The 23933-nt window shown below is 45.0% G+C and overlaps 1 protein-coding gene across 1 annotated transcript in view; it reads right to left on the bottom strand.

The window, feature by feature from the left end:
• Window positions 1–23933, bottom strand: part of mmp16a (matrix metallopeptidase 16a (membrane-inserted)) — a 182740-nt gene that overhangs the window by 119337 nt on the left and 39470 nt on the right. The window contains exon 2 of the mRNA XM_078397236.1: window positions 7312–7460. Coding sequence (XP_078253362.1) covers window positions 7312–7460 — 149 coding nt within the window. The remainder of the gene's footprint in view (window positions 1–7311; window positions 7461–23933) is intronic.

Raw genomic sequence — 23933 nt, 5'->3', positions numbered from 1 at the left:
AGGAGAATGGGGTTAGGAGGGAGAGATAGATCAGCCATGATTGAATGGCAGAGTAGACTAGATGGGCCGAATTCTACTGCCACTGACCTGTCGACCAATGTAGAAACAAGAAACTGCAGATACTGGTTTACAAAAAAGACACAAGTGCTGGAGTAACTGAGCGGGTCAGACAGCATTGAGAAGTGCCCCAACCCGAGGTTTCACTTATCCATGTTCTCCAGGGATGCTACCTGATCTGCCGAATTACTTCACCACTCTGTCTTTTTTAAGTCTAACTAATAATAGACAGAGAGCCAAAAGAATTGACCATTTACCTCATGATTTTCAGTAAGATTAATTCCTGTACTCAAATTCCTAGCCCTGATGGTTGAAACATCTATACAAATATAGATGAGATATACTGGATTATACTGTTAAGTATGGCCTAGGATCATGTAAACAATCATTTCAGCCATCCCACTGCAGGTCATTAGGTCATAAGGAATAGGACCAGAATTAGGCCATTTGGCCCGTCTACTCCGCCATTCAATCATGGCTGATCTATCTCTCCCTCCTAACCCCATTTTCCTGCCTTCTCTCCATAACCCCTGCAACCGTAGTCAGGATCGAACCTGGGCCTCCGGTGCTGTAGGTCGCACACTCACTTTATGTACGGTCTTCTTAGATTTAGTTTTTTAGTTTTTAAGAGATACAGCACAGAAACAGGCCCTTCAGCCCCCCCGGGACCGCACTGACCAGCGATCCCCGTACACTAACACTATCCTTACACACACGAGGGGCAATTTACAATTATACCAAGCCATTTAGCCTTCAGACCTTTACGTCTTTGGAGTGTGGGAGGACCCGGAGAAAACCCATGCAGATCAAGGGAAAAACGTACAAACTCTGTACCGACAGCACCCAGAGTCAGTATTAGAAAATAACTGCAAATGCTGGTACAAATCGAAGGTATTTATTCACAAAATGCTGGAGTAACTCAGCAGGTCAGACAGCATCTCGGGAGAGAAGGAATGGGTGACGTTTCGGGTTGAGACCCTTCTTCAGACTGATGTCAGGGGGGCGGGACAAAGGAAGGATATAGGTGGAGACAGGAAGATAGAGGGAGATCTGGGAAGAGGGAGGGGAATAGAGGGACAGAGGAACTATCTAAAGTTGGAGAAGTCGATGTTCATACCGCTGGGCTGCAAACTGCCCAGGCGAAATATGAGGTGCTGTTCCTCCAATTTCCGGTAGTCAGGATCGAACCTGGGTCTCTTGTGCTGTAAGGCAGCACCTCTACTGTTGCGCCTCCATGCTGCCCAAGCACTGCGTTCATTCCGGTAGTTTCAGAAACAGTGTTTCAGTACTGATTACTTTATTAAATCGCAAAGAGCATAAGCAGTCATCCTACTCCCGACACCCTTCTTCAAACTGGTGAATCAGTACTCTGCCACGTTGACCAATACCTATAAGACACACTGAGAATAGCAAAGGCACAGCCTATACTCTAGTGGAATCTTCAATGCTCACCACTAATGGGAGGGTGTTCAAATCCCTGACTGAGTAGAATCCTTGACCAAGTTGGGAAGGACATAATTGCCACACTGAATTTGCAGCATGTTACTGAGCAAACCACATAGAGCGTAAGCTTTAAATTTCATCTCACCATTCCATGATAGGCACGGTGGAGCAGAGGTAGAGTTGCCGCCTTACAGCGCCAGAGACCCGGGTTCGGGCCTGACTATAGGCGCTGTCTGTACGGAGTTTGTACGTTCTCCCCGTAACCGCGTGGGTTTTCCCCGGGTGCTCGTTTCCTCCCACACTCCACAAACGTACAGGTTTTTTAGGTTAATTGGCTTCAGTAAAAATTGTAAATTGTCCCTAGTGCGTAGACAGTGCTAGTGTACGGGGATCACTGGTCGGCGTGGATTCGGTGGGCCGAAGGCCCTATTTCCCTGCTGCATCTCTAAACCTCTTAATGATAGCGGAGTCAGGGGGTATGGGGAGAGGGCAGGAACGGGGTACTGATTGTGGATGATCAGCCATGATCACACTGAATGGCGGTGCTGGCTCGAGAGGCCGCATTGCCTACTCCTGCACCTGTTGTCTATTGTAAACTAATCTATTCCAATACACTGTCCATGATTGTATTGGTAGTTGTGACCACAACACAATCATTCTGCTGACAAATTCAGCCTCTACAATGAAATCACTAATCAGCAGTAGTAGAATTGTATTTTGTTACAATTCCTAACCTTGTGATCAGTTATATTCCCGCCTGCTTCAATAATGGGTGTTCAAAGACGATAAAAAGCAAAAGGTGCAGATACTGAGGATCTGAAATAAAACAGAAACTGCTGGCAACACTCAGCAGGTCTGCCTGTATCTGTGGAAAGGTAAACTGAGTTAATGTTTCATGTCAAAACTCTTTCCACAGATAATAACACAAAGTGCAAGAGTAACTCAGCGGGTCAGGCAGCATCACAGGGTCTCCTGAATCAGTGTGAAGAAGGGAACCCAAAATGGCACCTATCCAGATTCTCCAGAGATGTTGCCTGACCCACTGATATCCTCCAGCACTAGCTCATAGAGTCATTAAGGAGATCATCGTGCCTTACTTAGTGAGGTTAGAATTGGCTTATAATTGTCACACGTTCCCAGATGTAGTGGAAATCTTTGTTTGCACGCTATCTAATCAAATCATACAATACGTTCAAACCATGCCCCAGTACAACGGGATAAATGGCCAGCGTGCACAACATGTTACAGCATTGCAGGGTTATAGCTGCAGAGAAAGTGCCAATAAAAATGTGCAAGAGCCTCAATGAGGTCAGGTTGGGAGATCGGGACCACACCCTTAACTTATGAGCACGTCTGAAGAAGGGTCTTGACCAGAAACGTCATCCGTTCGTTCTCTCCAGAGATGCTGCCAGTCCTGCTGAGTTCCTCCAGCTTTTTGTGTCTTATCTTAGCTTGTGAGAGGTCCGTTCAGTAGCCTGACAACAACAGGGAAGAGACTGTTCCCGAATCTGGTGGTATGCGCTTACGGGTTTTTGAATTGCTTGCCTGATGAAGGAGTCTGCTTTTAGTTTAGTTTAGAGATACAGCAGGGAAACAGGACCTTCAGTTCACTAGGTCCACGCCGACCAGCGATCCCTGCACACGAACACGACCCTACACACGAGGGACAATTTTACATTTATGCCAAGCCAATTAACCTACAAATCTGTGCGTCTCTGGAGTGTGGGAGGAAACCGAAGGTCTCGGAGAAAACCCACACAGGTCACAGGGAGAACGTATAAACTCCGTACAGACAGCACCCATAGTCAGGATGGAACCTGGGTCTCTGGCGCTGTAAGGCAGCAACTCTACCGCTGTGCCATCATGCCGCCTGGTATTTCTCTGTATTAAATTCCATCAACCATTCCTCAGCCCAGCTGGCCAGTTGATCAAGATCCTGCTGCAATTTTTAACACCCAAAATTTCTCATCCAAATCAAGCCACAGAGTGTGATAGCAAGACTTAGTTTTGATTGTTCCAGCACAGATGGCACATATACAAAGTTCATTATTTCAAAAGTGATAGGAGCAGAATTAGGCTATCTCTCTCTCCCAACCCCATTCTCCTGCCTTCTTCCCATAACCCCCGACACCCGTACTAATCAAGAATCTATTTACCTCTGCCTTAAAAATATCCATTGACTTGGCCTCCATATCCTTCTGTGACAATGAATTCCACAAAGTTACCACCCTCTGACTATAAAGAAATTCCTCCCCATCTCCTTCCTAAAGGAATGTCCTTTAATTCTGGGACTATGACCTCTGGTCCTGGACCCTCCCTTGTTTTCCTAGTTGCAGTTCCATGTGTCTACATTCAGACTGCCAGAGATGCTGCCTGACCTGCTGAGTTACTCCAGTACTTTGAGTCTTCTTTTGCATTTGTAACCCCTTGTCTCTAGTATGTTTGGGATTGCAGCTTTGGACCGTACACCAAAGGATTTGTATGCATTTAAAAGGGTAGATGTCAGTGGATGCAAGGTCAACAGCCTCTATCGATAAAATCAGGGCCATCAGAGTGAAATGAACCTGCTCAAACACTTTAGAGCTACAGCGCGGAAACAGGCCCTTCAACCCACCGAGTCCACGCCGACCAGTACCGATCACCCCGTACACTAGCACTGTCCCACACACGAGGGACGATTTACAATTCACAAAAACCAATTCACCTACAAATCTGTGCATCTTTGAAGTGTGGGAGGAAACCGGAGCACCCGGAGAAAAAACACGCAGTCACAGGGAGAACATTCAAACTCTCTGCAGACAGCACCCACAGTCAGGATCGAACCCGGGACTCTGGCACTGTAAAGCAGCAACTCTACCCCTGCTCCACCGTGCCGCCCATAAATTAAACGAGCAATGTTAGAAAGCACAAGAAACTATAATTTATCTAATTTCTTTGCAATTATTTTGTATTTATCATATCCTATCATATCATATCATATATATACAGCCAGAACCAGGCCTTTTCGGCCCTCCAAGTCCGTGCCGCCCAGTGATCCCCGTACATTAACACTATCCTACACTCACTAGGGACAATTTTTACATTTACCCAGCCAATTAACCTACATACCTGTACGTCTTTGGAGTGTGGGAGGAAACCGAAGATCTCGGAGAAAACCCACGCAGGTCACGGGGAGAACGTACAAACTCCTTACAGTGCAGCACCCGTAGTCAGGATCGAACCTGAGTCTCCGGCGCTGCATTCGCTGTAAAGCAGCAACTCTACCGCTGCGCTACCGTGCCGACTCTTAACATGCGGTAGAGTAAGGCTGGCAGTGAAATTTCGTTTAGAGATACAACGCCGAGACAGGCCCTTCGGCCAACCGAGTCCACGCCGACCAGCGATCCATGCACATTGACACTATCCTACACACACTAGGGACAATTTATAAGTACCAAGCCAATTTACGTGCATACCCGTCTGTCTTTGGAGTGTGGGAGGAAACTGTAGAAAACCCATGCGGTCACGGGGAGAACGTACAAATTCCGTACAGACAGCACCCGTAGTCAGGGTCGAACCCGGTTCTCCGGCGCTGCAAGCGCTGTAAGGCAGCAACTCTACCGCTGTGCCACGGTGCCAGCCCACAAAAGAAGCAGTAAGAAAGACTTGAGATTGATTAAAACCTGATTTCCCTCTTTCTCTATGAACTGTGATCGGTAATTCCCTGTTGATGAGACGGGCTGATCAGTGAATGCAAAGAGCCATGTTCCATCACCTTGTGATGCAGCACATTTGGGCTCCTGTGTACCGTATCGCTGCAATGATGTTGACTCCGTTCCAGACAGGTAAATTTTCAATGGTTAATCCATCAACTTTATTAAGAGACAGCATTAATCCACGCTCGGAGATTACCTTAATGGTGGTTTTGGCAAGGTTCCAAGTGCATATATCAGAATGTAGTTTTCACAATGCTCCTTCACACGACCTGTGGCCCATGTACCAAATGGGAAGAAGCACCAAGAACAAACACTTCTCTAATTGCAAGAGCCGTTTCAACTACTGGGATTCGCAAAGGAAATTTTTTCAGTACCCTTCTGGAATAAATATAAATTAATACCGCTGATTATGTTACCTTCTAGGACACTGAGCTGTTTGCCAAAAATATCACCTTGGTCTTCATTTCCAACACCACTGTCAGCTAATCTTACTTGTTGAATGGGAATAGCCTTGGTCCAAAAGACCATTCTACAGTTTATGTTCATAAGACAGAGGAGCAGAATTAGGCCATTCGGCCTATTGAGTCTACTCTGCCGTTCAATCATGGCTGATCTATCTTTCCCTCTCAACCCCCTTCTCCCCACAACCCCTAACACCCGTACTAATCAAGAATCTGTCAATCTCCGCCTTAAAAATATCCATTGACTAGACCTCCATAGGCATCTGTGGTAATTAATTCCAGATTCACCACCCTCTGACTAAAGAAATTCCTTCTCATCTCCTTCCTAAAGGTACGTCCTTTTATTCTGAGGCTGTGGCCTCTGTTCCTAGTCTGTCCCACTAGTGAAAACATCCTCTCCACATCCACTCTATCCAGGCCTTTCACGATTCGGTAAGTTTCAATGAGGTCCCCCCTCATCCTTCTAAACTCTAGTGAGTACAGGCCCAGCGTCATCAAACACTCATCATATGTTAACCCAATCATGGGTTAACGTTCTTGTCAACCTCCTCTGGACCCTCTCCGACGCCATGCTTGTTCTCACTAGTTATCAACTGCACACTCTGCAGATTCAACAAAGTTAAACCGTCTTTGAATTGCATGCATTTGCACCTCACTCTATAATTTTTTTATCAGCATTTAGACCCGTCTAGAGGACAGCTGTACAGAACCATGCATCAGAAATGCAGAGACCACTCACAAGTTCACAAGTTATAGGAGTAGAATTAGGCCATTCGGCTCATAATGTAAGGGCGGACATTTGGCATGTGGGTTTTATTGCAGGGGTGTAAAAAAGGTGTAAAAGCTCCAGCTCGATTATGTTGCCAGGACATCCTGTTGTCAGCATGGAAGTGCGGTTTATGGCTAAGGGTATCCTTTGATGTGGGCAACTGGCTTTAAGGCTTTGATGGTTAGCCATCCTTTGAAGTGTTAAGAAGAACATCTTGCCATATGGACTGCCCTTTGTTCCCAAGAAAGAAGAGGTCACGATGGACACAACGGACACGGAGGTCCCGAAAGACACTACAACAATCGAGTCTGCTCCCCCATTCAATCATAGCTGATCTCTTCCTCCTAATCCCATTTTCCTGCCTTCTCCCCATAACCCTTGACACCAAGACTTTGTGCCTATCTCTACCTTAAAAATATCCACTGACTTGGCCTCCACAGCCCTCTGTGGCAATGAGTTCCACAGATTAACTACCCTCTGACTAACGAAGTTCCTCCTCACCTCCTTTCTAAAGGAGTGCTCTTTAATTCTGAGGCTCTAACCTCTGGTCCTCGACTCTCCCACCAGTGGATACATCCTTTCAACATCCACTCCATCGGTGCCTTTCATTATTCTGTAAGTTTATCTATCTATGCAATTGAAAGGTACCTTCTGAATACAAATGATTATTTTACATTTCATGCAAGCTCCAAACACCGTTGCTGCCACGTTAAGAGGCGGCATTTTCCTTTAATGCGGAGCGGAGAAATCTTATGTTTTCTGGCATTATTGAAAATGACAGCAATGGTGCTCTGTGAATTACAAGTAGTTGTTTGGCTTCTTCAAGCAGACGTGTGCAGCACTTATGAGCTGGTGCTGGTTGAAGAGGAAAACAGACATTCCTTACTCGATTGTGTTTTCATCCAAAGTCCCCGTAACTTTAATTCCATAGAATTGCTGCATAGCAGCTACAGCTGTGTGCATGGACTGTGACGAATGCAATACTGACATTCTGGGTCCACTAGCTTGAAGGTAGCCGTACTTCTGCAGCCATATCTGCGAAGAAATAAGAGACGCAGGTTGGTTACATGCACAGCAAAAGCATTCAACGTAATCACATTTGAAAACAAAAATCCGTCATACATTTCAATTGAAAGGAATACTTTTCTTGTCACATGCGACAAGCCACAGTGAAATTCTTTGCTCACAGACCCACGGTATGCAAATAGTCGCCCAAAAAGGGCGCTTACAAACTTACAAAGTACCCCCCGCACCGGGTCCTCCTTTTGTTTAACAACATAGAAGAGTACATCACAGGAATACCTTCATCATGTCTCCATTAAGTAAGATGCCAATCTAAACCGCGCCAGGTTGCTTGGCAGTGCGGAGTTTTTAACGTTCTCCCTGCGACCGCGTGGGTTTCCCCCGGGTGCTCCGGTTTCCTCCCACACTCTAAAGACGTGTAGGCGTACAGAAAATGCTAGAGGAACTCAGCGGGTCAGGCAACATCTCTGGAGAAAAGGAATAGCTGACGTTTCGTGTCTAAACCCTTCTTCAGACCGGTTTCCGACTCGAAGCGTCACCTATTCTTTTTCTCCAGAGATGCTGTCTGACCCGCTGAGTTACTCCGCCATTTTGTATCTATCTGTCTAACAGCAACCATTGTTGGATGAGTGAGACAAAGTGCTGTGGAAACTAGAGATCATAGGTAACAGCATTGAAGACACAAAAGCAATCCCAGAAGCATCCATGGGGAGATCAGAGAGGATGAAATGGTTTGTCTCTTCCCCCTCTAAAAGCATGAGCTGCTGAGTGTTTCAGTCCAATCTTTGAATCAGATTCAAGCCCAAAACCTTTTCTTTAGGCAAGATCCATGAGTTTAGTTTAGAGATAATGTGTGTGAACAGGCCCTTTAGCCCATGCCGACCAATGATCACCCCATACATTAGTTCTATGCTACACACCAGGGACTATTTACAATTTTACCAAAGCCAATTAACCTACAAACCTGTACGTCTTTAGAGTGTGGGAGGAAATTGGCGCACCTGGAGAAAACCCACGCAGGTCACGGGGAGAGTGTACAAACTCCATACGGACAGCATCTGCAGTCAGGATCAAACCCGGGTCTCTGACGCTGTAAGGCAGCAGTTCTACCGCTGCGCCACCCTGCTCCTAAGAAAATCACCTCAGATGTTTAAAATGGAATTACTTAGTTGATGAAGATGTTATCGGCTTGGAGAAAGTAGATGGAATTGGCATTAAAACATAAATATCAGGAAAACAAAATGGGTCTCAGGCTTCAAAGAGGCTTATTCCACCTTTATGTAACACAACATGCTTTAAGGTGAAACCACAATTGTGATTACAACCCATTATTACTCAATATAATGTTGTTATGAGACTTTGTTCCTTGGTTGCAGGAGGATGAGAGGTGATCTTAGAGAGATGTAAAAAAATCACAAGGGGAATAGATAGGGTGAATGCACCAAGTCTATTACTCACAGTAGGGAAATCATGAACCACAGGACAAAGGGTCTGATTAGTTTAGTGATACAGTGTGGAAACAGGTTCTTCGGCCCACCGAGTCCGCGCCGACCAGCGATCCAAGCACATTAACGCCATCCCACAATTTTGGGACAATTTTTACATTTATACCAAGCCAATTAACCTACAAATCTTTGTAGTGTGGGAGGAAACCGAAGCTCTCGGAGAAAACCCACGCAGGTCACGGGGAGAACGTACAAACTCCGTACAGACAACACCCGTAGCCAGGATCGAACCCGGGTCTCTGGAGCTGTGAGCACTTTAAGGAAGCAACACAACTGCTGTGCCCACGGGGTGAGAGGGGAAAGATGTAAATAGGAACCCGAAGAGTAACCTTTTCACTTCGAGCATATGGAACGAATTGCCAGAGGAGGTAGTTGAGACAGATACGATAACAACATCATAAGGACATTTGGATGGCTAGGAAACATTTATAGGGAAATGGACCAAATTCGGGCAAATGTTTTTTTTTCAGTTCAGTTTATTTTATTGTCACATGTACCAAGGTACAGTGAAAGGTTTTTGTTGCGTGCTATCTAGCCAGTGGAAAGACAATACATGATTACAATCGAGCCATTTGCAGTGTATAGATACATGATAATGTTTAGTGCAAAGTAAAGCCAGCAAAGTCCGATCAGAGGGTCCACTATGAGGCAGATAATAGTTCAGGACCACTCTCTGGTTACGGTAGGATGGTTCAGTTGCCTGATAACAACGGGGAAGAAACTGTCCCTGAATCTAGAGGTGTGCGTTTTCACACACTTAGATGCTGCATCTTGGTCGGCATGGATGTGTCGGGCAGAAGAGCCTGTTCCCGTGCTGTATGACTCTATGTCCTTGAAACCATGGCTCAATATATGCAACAAGGTTTTTGAGATTCAGTGATTTAATTGCACCATTTTGAAAGGGCATCTTAACAACATTTGCAGCTACGTTTTTGTGCCAATCTGTTCATAGCGAGAGGATTTGCTTATAGGAGCAAGGAGGTCCTACTGCGGTTGTACAGGGCCCCGGTGAGACTGCACCCGGAGTACTGTGTGCAGTTTTGATCTCCTAATTTGAGGATGCTATTGAGGGAGTGCAGCGTAGTTTCACCAAGTTAATTCCCGGGATGGCGGGACTGACATATGATGAAAGAATGGATCGACTGGGCTTGTATTCACTGAAATTTAGAAGGATGAGAGGGAATCTTCAAGAAACATAGAAAAATTCTTAAGGGATTGGACAGGCCAGATGCAGGAAAAATGTTACCGATGTTGGGGGAGTCCAGAACCAGGGGTCACAGTTTAAGAATAAGGGGTAGGCCATTTAGGACTGAGATGAGGAAAAACTTTTTCACCCAGAGAGTTGTGAATCTGTGGAATTCTCTGCCACAGAAGGCAGTGGAGGCTAATTCACTGGATGTATTCAAGACAGAGTTAGATATAGCTCTTAGGGCTAAAGGAATCAAGGGATGTGGGGAGGAAGCAGGAACGGGGTAGTGATTCTGCATGATCAGCCATGATCATATTGAATGGCGGTGCTGGCTCAAAGGGCCGAATGGCCTACTCCTGCACCTATTTTCTATGTTTCTTAAGAAATGGTGATCTGCTTCAATGTTGGACATGTTCAAAGGACTGAAAATAAATCAGAAGTGATTTTCCTCCGTTCTCTAACCACTAATTATTCACTTCTCAGGTGTAAATGACAGACAAAAAAGAGGTAGAGATTTATTGTAGGACTGCCATTACTTTCCTTTCGGGCTTTTCCTATTACGAACGAGGGAATGAAGGCTGAGCAGATTGATTTCTGGCGTGTCAGCTTTGTTGGATGAGGGAAGATTACACAAAAGAGTTCTGTCATCTTTTCAGTTAAGAACGAGGAGGAGAAATGTACAAAATTCCTTAGGGCTTGAAGGATAGATATGCAGCCCGCGTACACTTCTACTTGGAGTGTTTCGAAACAGGAATCACAGTCTCAAAATAAGGGTCGCACTTTCGAGGCAGAGATGAGAAAATAAATTCTTTACCCATGGGAATTTTTTGAATTCTCTCCCAATGGGAATTGTGGAGTCAGTCCTGGAGTGTCATAAGGTGATATCAACTGACAGCCTCCACAGCCTTCTGCGGCAAAGAATTTAACATATTTACTACCCTCTAACTAAAGAAATTTCTCCTCTTCTCCTTCCTAAAATATATATTTTTTAATTCTGAGGCTGTGACCTCTAGTCCTAGACTATTCCCACATCCACTCTATCCAAGCCCTTTACTATTCTGTAGGTTTCAATGAGCCTCCCCTCCCCCCCTCATTCTTCTAAACTCCAGCAAGTACAGGTCCAGTGCCGACTAACGTTCATCATAGATTAACCTACTCATTCCTGTCATTAGAATCAAGAGTGTCCGGAATTGGAATAATGAAACTCTTATTTGCATCACCACAGATAAGTAAAGATAGTACTCTGTAAAACCCTTAATAAACAACAACAAAAAGTTCAGGATATATTAAAAAATCAAACAGATATCAGTGCAAAATCAAAAATAACATCCCCAAGCTTATTTGGACGTTGTAGTAGTTAATGGCCTAATGGTTGTAGGCAATAGACAATAGACAATAGGTGCAGGAGTAGGCCATTCAGCCCTTCGAGCCAGCACCGCCATTCAATGCGATCATGGCTGATCACTCTCAATCAGTACCCCGTTCCTGCCTTCTCCCCATACCCCCTCACTCCGCTATCCTTAAGAGCTCTATCCAGCTCTCTCTTGAAAGCATCCAACGAACTGGCCTCCACTGCCTTCTGAGGCAGAGAATTCCACACCTTCACCACTCTCTGACTGAAAAAGTTCTTCCTCATCTCCGTTCTAAATGGCCTACCCCTTATTCTTAAACTGTGGCCCCTTGTTCTGGACTCCCCCAACATTGGGAACATGTTTCCTGCTTCTAATGTGTCCAATCCCCTAATTATCTTATATGTTTCAATAAGATCCCCCCTCATCCTTCTAAATTCCAGTGTATACAAGCCCAATCGCTCCAGCCTTTCAACATACGACAGTCCCGCCATTCCGGGAATTAACCTAGTGAACCTACGCTGCACGCCCTCCATAGCAAGAATATCCTTCCTCAAATTTGGAGACCAAAACTGCACACAGTACTCCAGGTGCGGTCTCACCAGGGCCCGGTACAACTGTAGAAGGACCTCTTTGCTCCTATACTCAACTCCTCTTGTTATGAAGGCCAACATTCCATTGGCTTTCTTCACTGCCTGCTGTACCTGCATGCTTCCTTTCATTGACTGATGCACTAGGACACCCAGATCTCGTTGAACTCCCCCTCCTCCTAACTTGACACCATTCAGATAATAATCTGCCTTTCTATTCTTACTTCCAAAGTGAATAACCTCACACTTATCTACATTAAACTGCATCTGCCATGTATCCGCCCACTCACACAACCTGTCCAAGTCACCCTGCAGCCTTATTGCATCTTCCTCACAATTCACACTACCCCCCAGCTTAGTATCATCTGCAAATTTGCTAATGGTACTTTTAATCCCTTCGTCTAAGGGAAGAAGCTTCTCCTGAATGTCACAGTTTTCAGGCTCCTGTACCTTCTTCCCGATGGCAGGGGTGAAATGAGAGTGTGGCCAGGGTGGTGTGGGTCTCTGAAGATGCTGGTTGCCTTTTGGAGGCAGTGACTCCGGTAGATCCGTTCGATGGTGGGAGGTCAGTACCCGTGTTCACCATTCTTTGCAGTCTTCTTTGTTCCTGTTGCCAAACCAGGCTGTGATCCAACCAGTCAATATGCTCTCTCTGTACACCTGTAGACGTTTAAGAGAGTTTTCGTTGATATGCTGTAACTCCTCAATCTTCTAAGGGAGTAGAGGTGTTGATGGGCTTTTTTTCATGATTGCATCAGTGTGCTGGGTCCAGGAAAGATCTTCAGACATACACGCACCCAGGAATTTGAAGCTTTTGACTCTCTCCACCATGGTCCCGTCGATGAAGACGGGTTTGTGGATCCTCGTTTTCGTGTTCAAGGCAGGGATCATCAGGTTTTTATACGTCAGAAACTACCACGGTAGCAGTCTTGAATGACCAAAAACGTCTCTTTCACACAAGATACGTTAAGCAGAAGGAAAGGTGAGGCGTTACAGTGAAATATGGAGGAAAGAAAAGATGAATGCAGCAGCCGAGGTGATGTGGAGCAAAGGGTGTGGCAGAAATCAGACATCGCCATTTTGCCTCAGGTGTGCTAGGTATGGTAACCTCGGTGTTGAATCCCAGGTGGTGATTAGTCATAAGGTGATACGGTCATAGGAATAGGAGTAGAATTAGGCCATTCGGCCCATCAAGTCTACTCCGCTATTCAATAATGGCTGATCTATCTCTCCCTCCTAACCCTATTCTCCTGCCTTCTCCCCATAACCTCTGACACACAGGGAGTCTAGAACCAGGGGTCACAGTTTAAGAATAAGGGGTAGGCCATTTGGACTGAGACGAGGAAAAACCTTTTCATCCAGAGTGTTGTGAATTAGGAATTCTCTACCACAGAAGGCAGTGGAGGCCAATTCACTGGATGTTTTCTAGAGAGAGTTAGATTTAGCTCTTAGGGCTAATGGAATCAAGGAATATGGGGAAAAGGCAAGAACGGGGTACCAATTTTATATGATCAGCCATGATCATATTGAATGGCAGTGCTGTCTCAAAGAGCCAAATGACATACTCCTACACCTATTTTTCTAAGTTTCTATGTTCTAATCAATAGTCAGTGCATAGGAGAGAGATAGAGTGTAGACACAAAATGCTGGAGTAACTCAGCAGGACAGACAGCATCTCTGACGATAAGGAATGGGTGACGTTTCAGGTCGAGACCCTTCTTCAGACTGTCTACCTTCGATTTAAACCAGCATCTGCAGTTCTGTCCTACACAGAGAGATAGAGTGCGTGGTTGAGTGGTGCTACAACAACAACCTGTTGGCCTCTTTGGCTTTCTCAATCAATAAAACCATGGTGCAATTTTTACCTTGGATCCATTTTACTTTTCTGCACTAAGCCCAAAATCCCCCAAATTCCTTTAAGATCTAAAAATCTATTGGGGTCAGAAAATTGGTTCATATTTCCCTTTGGTGCTCTCATGTTGTGGCGTCTCCTGCCATATGTAACTAGTCAAAATATTTATGCTGAGCATTGGGCTGATTTTTTCCTCGCTATTTTGATTCCTTCCTCCGCACTTTATGAACCCAGTCTTCTCTTTAACTTCTTTTTCAATTCTATGTTTTCAATTCTATCTTTTTATTTCCTTTATATTATCGACCTTTATTTACAATTCCTTTTAGATGTCTTACCCTTTTGCAATCCCGATACATTTTGGAAATGTCTCATTATTATCAATATCAATGCCAGCCTAATGTTTATGACATGTCTAGCTTACATGTCAGTACAGCTTCGATCTCCCTGCTTACTCAGAAAATGTATTGTTTGAAGAAAATCTTTGTCAGTTTGCATCTCAGAGTGATTCAAGATGGCGCCCAACCCCAGGCGACTCTATGTGTGTGCTGGTCACAGAAGTAGATCTGCAATCACGCATTACAATCGTTCCACTCTTTTAAAACGTCTGGTCCGACAGCAACATTTCTTAATCATGTTATGCCCTTTATCATGCATCTGTACACTGTGGACGGCTCGATTGTAATCATGTATTGCCTTTCCGCTGGCTGGTTAACACGCAACAAAAGCTTCTCGCTGTACCTCGGTACATGTGACAATAAACTAAACTAACTAACTTTATTTCATACTTCTTGCATTGCATAATTGAAGATTTCCATTGGTAATCCATTGAGCGGCATGGTGGCTCAGCGGTAGAGTTGCTGCCTTACACGCTTGCAGTGTCGGAGACTCGGGTTTGATCCTGATTATGGGTGCTGTCTGTACGGAGTTTGTACCTTCACCCCGTGTCCACCAGGGTTTTTTTCCGAGATCTTCGGTTTCCTCCCACACTCCAAAGACGTACAGGTTTGTAGGTTAATTGGCTTGGTGTATGTGCAAATCGTCCCTAGTGTGTCTAGGATAGTGTTAATGTACGGAGATCACTGGTCGGCGCGGGCTCGGTGGGCCGAAGGGCCTGTTTCCGCACTGCGTCTCTAAACTAAACCAACCACAAACAGAGAGTAGTGCTGAACTACTATCTACTTCTTTTATGTCCCTCAGACTATCCTTGACTGGATTTTGCAGGCTTTACTTTGCATTAAAAGTTATTCCCTTATCATGTAAATGGATTGACTTTAATCATGTATTGCCTTTCGACTAACTGGTTAACACGCAACAAAAAGCTTTTCAATGTACCTTGGTACACGTGACGGTAAACTAAACTGAACTAAGCGGACGATGGAGAGGAATTGAGATAAGGAGTTATGGGGACATATCTCCAGAACCTACAGCTTAGGATCTGTAGTTATGTGTTCCAGTGTAGAAAAATTAAAATTGGGGATAATCAAATTGGGTTGTGATTGACAAAGTTAACAGATCCTGTTTGAAGTGACCCACTGGGTAAATTATGGAAATGTAGGGTTTATATGTTTAATGGGGTTTCAAGTAGCATTTGGTAAAGAGTCTCAAAAGGATTTCTAGGGAAATTTCGAGTGACTTAAGAGGATTGAAAGCAGTTTTAATGGCAACTCATTTGTTTCGAAATTGGCAATGAGAGTAACTGAGTGCAAAGCAAAAAAGTGCAGATGCTAAATATTTGAAATAAAAGCAAAAAGTACTGGAAATATTCTGCAAGTTAGGCAGCATCAGGCGAGAGAGAAACATGTTATTCTCGTCAATTACTCTACAGTGTGAAAACGCTCACCTTCAGATTCAGGGACAGTTTCTTCCCAGCTGTTATCAGGCAACTGAAACATCCTACCACAACCAGAGAGCGGTCCTCAACTGCTATCTACCTCATTGGTGACCCTCGGACTATGTTTGATAGGATTTTACTGGCTTTACCTTGTAATAAACATTATTCCCTTATCATGTATCTAAACACTGTAAATGGCTCGATTGTAATCATGTTGTCTTTCCGCTGACTGGTTAATACGCAACCAAATCTTTTCACTGTACCTCGGTACATGTGACAATAAACTAAAGTGAACTGAAAAAAAACCCTGAAGTTATTCCCATTTGCCCGAATTTGGCCCGTGACAATAAAGTAAACCGATGATCGATGAAAATGCTGGTTTACAAAAAAAGTGCTGGAGTAACTCCAGCCAGGCAGCATCTCTGGAGAAAAGGAACGGGTGACGTTTCGGGTCGAGACCCTTCTTCAGACCGAGAGTCAGGGGGGAGGGAGCCGGAGAGAAGGAGGAATCACAGAGGGGGAGCAGCGGGGGAGGGTGGTGCAGAGCTCCAGTCAGAGAGAGGAGGAGAACCTCTTCAAAGTAGGCATCCCTTGAGGAGATTTTGCAGCGCAGACAATAGTTGCAGAGGTGCAGTTAAAGACAGGGGACAAGATATTACCAGGCTTAGTCTGAGAACTCATTTTCATTAAAAAACTGAAAAATGCTTGTATTAAAATCATGAGGGGAATAGATAGGGTGGATGCACGGAGTCTTTTAACCAGGGTAAGGGAATCAAAAACAAGAGGGCATATGTTTAAGGTGAGAGGGGCAAGATGAAATAAGAAACTAAGGGGCGACTGTTTCACTCGGAGGGTGGTAGTGTTTTACAGCATGGAAACGGTCCCATCTCTACCTGCCTATATTCTTCTAAACCTGTCCTATCCATGTACCTGTCTGAATGTTTCTAAAAACATTGCGATCGTATCTGACTCAACTACCTTCTCTGGCAGCTTGTTCCACATACCTACCACGCTTTGCGTGAAAAGGTTACCCCTCAGGTTCTTATTAAATCTTTCCCCCCCTCCCTCACCTGGTAAGTATATGGAACGAGCTGCCAGAGGAGGTAGTCGAGGCAGGTACAACAACAGCATTTAAAAGACATTTGGACAGGTACACGGATAAGAAAGGTTTGGAGGGACCTGGTCAAACAAGGGCAAATTGGAGTAGCTGGAACATCTTGGTCAGCATGGACAAGTTGGGCTGAAGGGCCGGGGTTTCCATTTTGGAATATATAATAAACAACAATTTAGAGCTGTTCTGCTGTTTTAAAGGACACGTCAATGATATAGGTTGGTAGTGGAAAATAAAGTATTTTTCATTAAAGCATTCCCCTTGCCAAAAATGCAATGTCAAGCATCAAAGAAGATAGTTCTACAGGTTTGTTACATTCAACATTAATCCCACACATGGCTAGAGCCAAGTTCCTGAGTTCTCAGCAGCATTTGCAAAATGGAGGCAATGGGAAAGTTATCAAAGTCAAGGCACTGCAAAGTACTCAAGTATATAATTAATCCTATGGTCTGAACATTGACTCAAACATTACCTGACCTTGGGCCTATCCGTTTATTTCATTATTATTATCAGGGATGCTTGTAACTTGGCATAGTTCTGTGAATGTTGAAGGATGAAAGGAGGTGGTTCATGCATCAGTTTAGTTTAGTTTAGACATTCAGCGGGGAAACTGACCACTCGGCCCTCCGAGTCCACACTGACCAGCGATCCCCGCACATTAACACACTATCCTACACACACTGGGGACAATTTACATTTATACCAAGCCAATTAACCTACAAACCTGTACGTCTTTGGAGTGTGGGAGGAAGCCAGAGATTCCGGAGAAAATGCACGCAGGTCACGGGGAGAACGTACAAAACTCCGTACAGACAGCACCCGTAGTCAGGGTCAAACCCATGTCTCGGGCGCTGTGAGGCAGCAGCTCTACCGCTGTGCCACCGTGTCGAAGATGTGCAAGGATGTTGATTTTATAGTCTGTTTTAGATTTTAAAAGATTTTTTTAGATTTAGAGATACAGCGCGGAAACAGGCCCTTCGGTCCACCGAGTCCGCGCCGCCCAGCGATCCCCGCACATTAACACTATCCTACACACGCTAGGGACAATTTTTTAAAACATTTACCCAGTCAATTAACCTACAAACCTGTACGTCTTTGGAGTGTGGAAGGAAACCGAAGATCTCGGAGAAAACCCACGCAGGTCAAGGGGAGAACGTACAAACTCCATACAGACGGGCCTGTAGTCAGGATCGAACCTGAGTCTCCGGCGCTGCATTCGCTGTAAGGCAGCAACTCTACCGCTGCGCCACCGTGCCGCCCTGTTTATTCTCTTTTCAGGTCAGTTTAAGTTATTCACTCAGCAATGGAATTCCTACTTTACTGCACAGGAAAGAACTGCAGATGCTGGTTTAAATCGAAGATGGGCGCAAAATGCTGGAGTAACTCAGCGGGACAGGCAGCATCTCTGGAGGGAAGGAGTACCGAAACTTCACCCATTCCTTCTCTCCAGAGATGCTGCCTGTCCCGCTGAGTTACGCCAGCATTTTGAGTCCTACTTTACTGCTGTGACTTCTCAGGAGTAATTGGCACAACCTCTAGATAGGGAGTGACCCTGACTGAGCAGTGAAGGTGCTACCATGCCAAGAAGATGGTTAGTTGAGTTGAGTTTATTATTCTCACATGTACCGAGGTACAGTGAAAAGCTTTTTGTTGCATGCTAACCAGTCCGCTAAAGATCTAAAGTAGCTAACCCTTCTAAAGATCTCGTCTTTCATTTTCCGAGTTCAAAATAGATTACAAGGAAATACAGATGCTGGTTTACAAAAAAATATATAAAGTGCCGGAGTAACTCAGGGTACTGATTTTGGATGATCAACCATGATCATATTGAATGGCGATGCTGGCTCGAAGAGCCGAATGGCCTATTCCTGCACCTACTTTCTATGTTTCTAACTTAGTGGGTCAGGCAGCATCTCAGGAGAACATGTACAGGTGGCGTTTCAGGCCAGGACCCTTCATCAGATGGACGAAGGGTCCCAACCCAAAACGCCAATGGCTTCTACATTGTCACCCAAAGCGTTGACATAGATGACAAATAGCAACGGGCCCAGCACCGATCCCCAAGGCGTATTGTTAGTCACAGGCCTCCAGTCCGAAAATCAACCTTCCATCAATCGTTTAGTTGAAAACCTTTGCTCAATCCACCTTGGCCTACGTGATCTCCTGGTTGCCAAACACTTTAACTCCCCCTCCCATTCCCATACTGTCCTCTCTGTCCTGGGCCTCCTCCACTGTCAGAGTGAGGCCAAACACAAATTTGAGGAGCATCACCTCAAATTTCGCTTGGGCAGCTTACAGCCCAGTGGTTTGATTCTTGATTTCTCTAACTTCAAGTAAAGGGCCTGTCCCACTTAGGCCACAACCAACAATGGACCCGTTTCCTTGATCCTCAATACTTTTTTTGCATATCTTCCATTCATTTGTTCTATATCTCTCTACATCACTGTCCTATATCCCTCGGTTCCCTTTCCCCCGACTCTCAGTTTCGAAGAAGGGTCTCGATCTGAAAGGTCACCTATTGCTTTTCTCCAGAGATGCTGACTCCAGCTTTTTATGTCTATCTTCCACCATCACCCTCTGTTTCTTTCCATGAAGCCAATTCTCTATCCAGTCGGCTAGCACTCCCTAGTTCCCATGCAATGTAATCTTCCAGGGAAGCCAACAACAACAATTTACATCACTAATAAAAATTATTTTCTCCTTGAATGCTGATAGATCTCTGGTTGTACAGAATGTGACATTTTCTTATTTCCCAATGAGTCCTGTGAGACTGTTTATTAATTCTGATGCTGTGTTATATATTATAGATCAAGAGAAACCCAAGTACATTTCAAGTGGTAAAATGTTATTAATTCCATAAATTTAGGCCAGTTTCAAACTTAAGTCATAGTAAAAGTAAAAGACCAAATATATAGGAAGAATCTGCAGATGATGGTTTAAACCCGAAACGTCACCCATTCCTTCTCTCCAGAGATGCTGCCTGTCCTGCTGAGTTACTCCTGCTTTTTGCTATACCTTAAGTAAAAGACCAATGAGTGTAGCACCTTTCCCCAATTTTTACAATCATTTGTTGCTTACTTAAATACGCTGTCAAACATTTATTCATCCAAAGGCTCGCGCTGGCACGGTGGCGCAGCGGTAGAGTTGCCGCCTTATAGCGCCAGAGACCCGGGTTCGATCCTGTCTACGGGTGCTGTCTGTACGAAGTTTGCATGTTCTCAACGTGACCTGCATGGGTTTTCTCCGGGTGCTCCGGTTTCCTCCCACACTGGGCTGCCGGTGTAAGAAATGCATGAGTCGCTGTAAATGTAATTTACATTTAATATTTGCCAAGTTTCTAGCGATATATGGTGCCTTAGGGTCACGGGAGAGGTATATTTGTGGGTCAGGGGTGTGTTGTCGAACACAAAGTGTTGAAGTAACTCGGCGCGTCAGGCAGCATCTTGGGAGGCCACGGATAACTACATTTCGGGTTGGGACTGTAGAAGGGTCCTGAACCAAAACATCAGCCATCCACCTTCTCCAGAGATGCTGCCTAACCCATTAATTTATTCCAACACTTAGTGTCCTATTTAACTACATTGGCATTGTTTGAATAGACGATGGTTCGGATTGGGCCTGCAAAAGGGTCCCGACCTGAAATGTTGCCAAGACATGTTCTCCGGAGATGCTACTTCACCCTTTGATTTATTCCAACTCTTTGTGTTCCATTTCATGTTCAGAAGTGTTAGGAGCAGAATTAGGCCACTTGGCCCATCGTATCTACTCTGCCATTCAATTACAGCTGATCTATCTCTCCATCCAAACCCCATTCTCCTGCCTTCTCCCCATAACCCCTGACACAATAATATTGGGATTATTTGGATAGGTGATGTTGCGGGTTGGGATTGAAGAAAGGTCCCGACCCAAAACATCACCTATCAATGTTCTCCCGAGATGCTGCCTGACTGATTCACTCCAGAACTGGGTGGCACAGTGGCGTACAGTACCAGAGACCCGGGTTTGATCCTGACTACAGGTGCTGTCTGTACGGAGTTTGTACGTTCTCCCTGTGACCAGCGTAGATCTTCTCCGAGATATTCGGTTTCCTCCCACACTCCAAAGACGTGCAGGTTTGTAGGTTAATTGGCTTGGTATAAATGTAAATTGTCCCTAGTGTGTGTAGGGTAGTGTTAGTGTGTGGGGATCGCTGGTCGGTGTGGACTTGGTGGGCCGCAGGGGCCTGTTTCCAAGCTGTATCTATAACCTAAAGTGTGTGTGTGTCTGTGTGTCTGTATGTATTTTGGGGGATAGTTTAGTGTTGTTGGGTGTTGTCAGACAGTTTGGACATTGGTTTATTGTGAAGGGGAATAGATTTAAGGGGTAACTTTTTCCACACAAAGGGTGGTGGGCGTATGGAACAAGCTGCAAGGGGAGATATTTGAGGCTGGGTCTATCCCAACGTATAAGAAACAGTTAGACAGGTACATGGATAGGACAGGTTTGGAGGGATATGGAGCAAACGGAGGCAGGTGGGACTGGTGTAGCTGGGACATGTTGGTTGGTGTGGGCGTGTTGAGCTGAAGGGCCCTGTTTCCACGTCGCATCACCCTATGTTATTTTGCTCAACGTCTAGTTTATAGAGTTAGGTATTTTTCAAAAACTGTCACCATCACAACGGACATTTGCACTCATTTTTCATCCCACCCAAGAGGCTTAATTAAAGAGCTGACGGTTTGACAATATATTTGTCGGCTTTGGCAAACGGATAGAAAACCTCCGACAGGAGGAAGGTGTTGCTTCTGTGAACGAGGCCTAAATGTGCCCAACATGTGTCAGAGAAAGATAAAGCAAGCTCAGGAATTTCCCTGCTACAGCGATCATTCAATCTCCCTTCAGTATTACTGGCACTTTTAATAACACATTCTTTACGTGGGTGTACATGATTTTTTTGCTACCAATAGAAAGCAAATGAAATCTTCAGCACGTCTGCAGTTGTGTTTGATCACACTAAACGCTACGCTTTTTAAACTCAGAACAAATCATCTTCAATGGATCATTGAGAACTCTGAGCATCAGCACTTTGCAGCTGGAAAGACAGCTTCAGGCTATTTCGAAGCACTTGAAAAGGAAAAAAAGGTTGCTGTGCTGAAGATGCGACTTAGGGCATCACGGTGGCGCAGCGGTAGAGTTGCTGCCTTGCAACGCCAGAGACCCGGGTTCGATCCTGACTACGGATGCTTGTCTGCACGGAGTTTGTACGTTCTCCCTGTGACCTGCGTGGGTTCTCTCCGAGATCTTCGGCTTCCTCCCACACACCAAAGACGTACATGTATGTAGGTTAATTGGCTTGGTGTGAATGTAAAATTGCCCCTAGTGTGTTAAGGGCAGTGTAAATGAGCGGGGAACGCTGGTCGGCATGGACCTGAAGGGCCTGTATCTCTAATCTAAACTAAACTAAACAGATGATCAGACGACCTGTATGACATAGAAACATAGAAAATAGGTGCAGGAGTAGGCCATTCGGCCCTTCGAGCCAGCACCGCCATTCAATATGATCATGGCTGATCATCCGAAATCAGTACCCCATTCCTGCTTTCTCCCTGTATCCCTTGATTCCATTAGCCCTAAGAGCTAAATCGAACTTTCTCTTGAATACATCCAGTGAATTGGCCTCCACTGCCTTCTGTGGCAGAGAATTCCACAGATTCACAACTCTCTGGGTGAAAACGTTTTTCCTCATCTCAGTCCTAAATGGCCTACCCTTTATTCTTAAATTGTGACCCCTGGTTCTGGACTTCCCCAACATGGGGAACATTTTTCCTGCATCTAGCCTGTCCAACCCCTTAAGAATTTTCTATGTCTCTATAAGATCCCCTCTCATCCTTCTAAATTCCATCTCAGTCCTAAATGGCCTACCCCTTATTCTTCGAGTGTCGGGCTGCTAAGATGCCTGAACCACTGGACGAGAGCTGGTCCAAAAGGGCAACTTTCAGTCATCCCGAGATCCCTCCGATGGCTTTGACCTATAGGGTGAAGATTTAGCAGCAATTGCCAGCATTGGACTCGAGGGGTTATAATGCCAACCTCTCGTTCCGTCTCACCTCCCAAAAATGAAACAAAACTGAAGGACCCTCTTTGGAACATAGAACAGGAACCTATAATGTTCAGCCTATAATGTTCATGCCAAACATGATACCATGTTCAACTCATCTCCTCTGCCTGCACATGGTCCATTTTCCTCCATTCCCTGCCTATTCATGTGACCATCTAAATGTCTCGCAGATGGCACTGTCATACCTGCCTCCACCACCACCCTTGGAAGTGCGTTCCAGGCACCCACCACTCTCTGTGTAAAAAAAATGCCTTGCATCACCTTTAATGGCCTACCCCTGCACCATCACCTTTAAACTTTCCCTCCTCTGGCTGCACAGCTATCCCCTCTAGTTTGACTCTCTAATCTGTTTCTGTTATGGGGAGAAGGCAGTTAGGAGGGGGAGCTAGATCAGTTATGATTGAATGGCGGAGTAGACTTGATGGGCCGAATGGCCTAATTCGGCACCTATCACTTAAGACCTAATGCCTCTCATATTTTCAATAAACGTCTGCCAGGTCAGCCTCCAAAAGTCCAGAGAAAGCAATCTGAATCTGGACATTGTCACGAGCCACAGTTGTAGTATCAATGGTGAACTGTCGTGCTCTTTCCACTCTGCCGAAAGCCTTCAAAATCACTGCAATGCTTCCTCAGTCTACCTGACTGTTTAAATTACAATTTCATTTATTGCCCAGGCCTACAGTTTTGCTGATGAATTGCCAGGGTCTGAATGAACCAAGAGCTTCATTAAAATGATAAATTCATTCATATTTCTAATAAGTGATTATTAGTTTAAGTATTTCAATCAAGGGATATTCAAGATGGCTCAGCAAGTAATGAGACCATGAGATGAGCATGTGGCGGTACTTATACGCACAAACAATAGCACTATGAAACGCAACCTCTAATATTTAGACAATTTCCAAAAGCACCATTTTACTGCGGCAACATCTGGAGACGCAAGGAACTGCAGATGTTGGAATGT

The sequence above is a fragment of the Rhinoraja longicauda genome, chromosome 4, assembly GCF_053455715.1.
Source record: "Rhinoraja longicauda isolate Sanriku21f chromosome 4, sRhiLon1.1, whole genome shotgun sequence".
NCBI classification, from domain to species: domain Eukaryota; kingdom Metazoa; phylum Chordata; class Chondrichthyes; order Rajiformes; family Arhynchobatidae; genus Rhinoraja; species Rhinoraja longicauda.
Note: the sequence above shows the minus strand (reverse complement) of the source record. Positions and strands in the feature narration are given on the sequence as shown.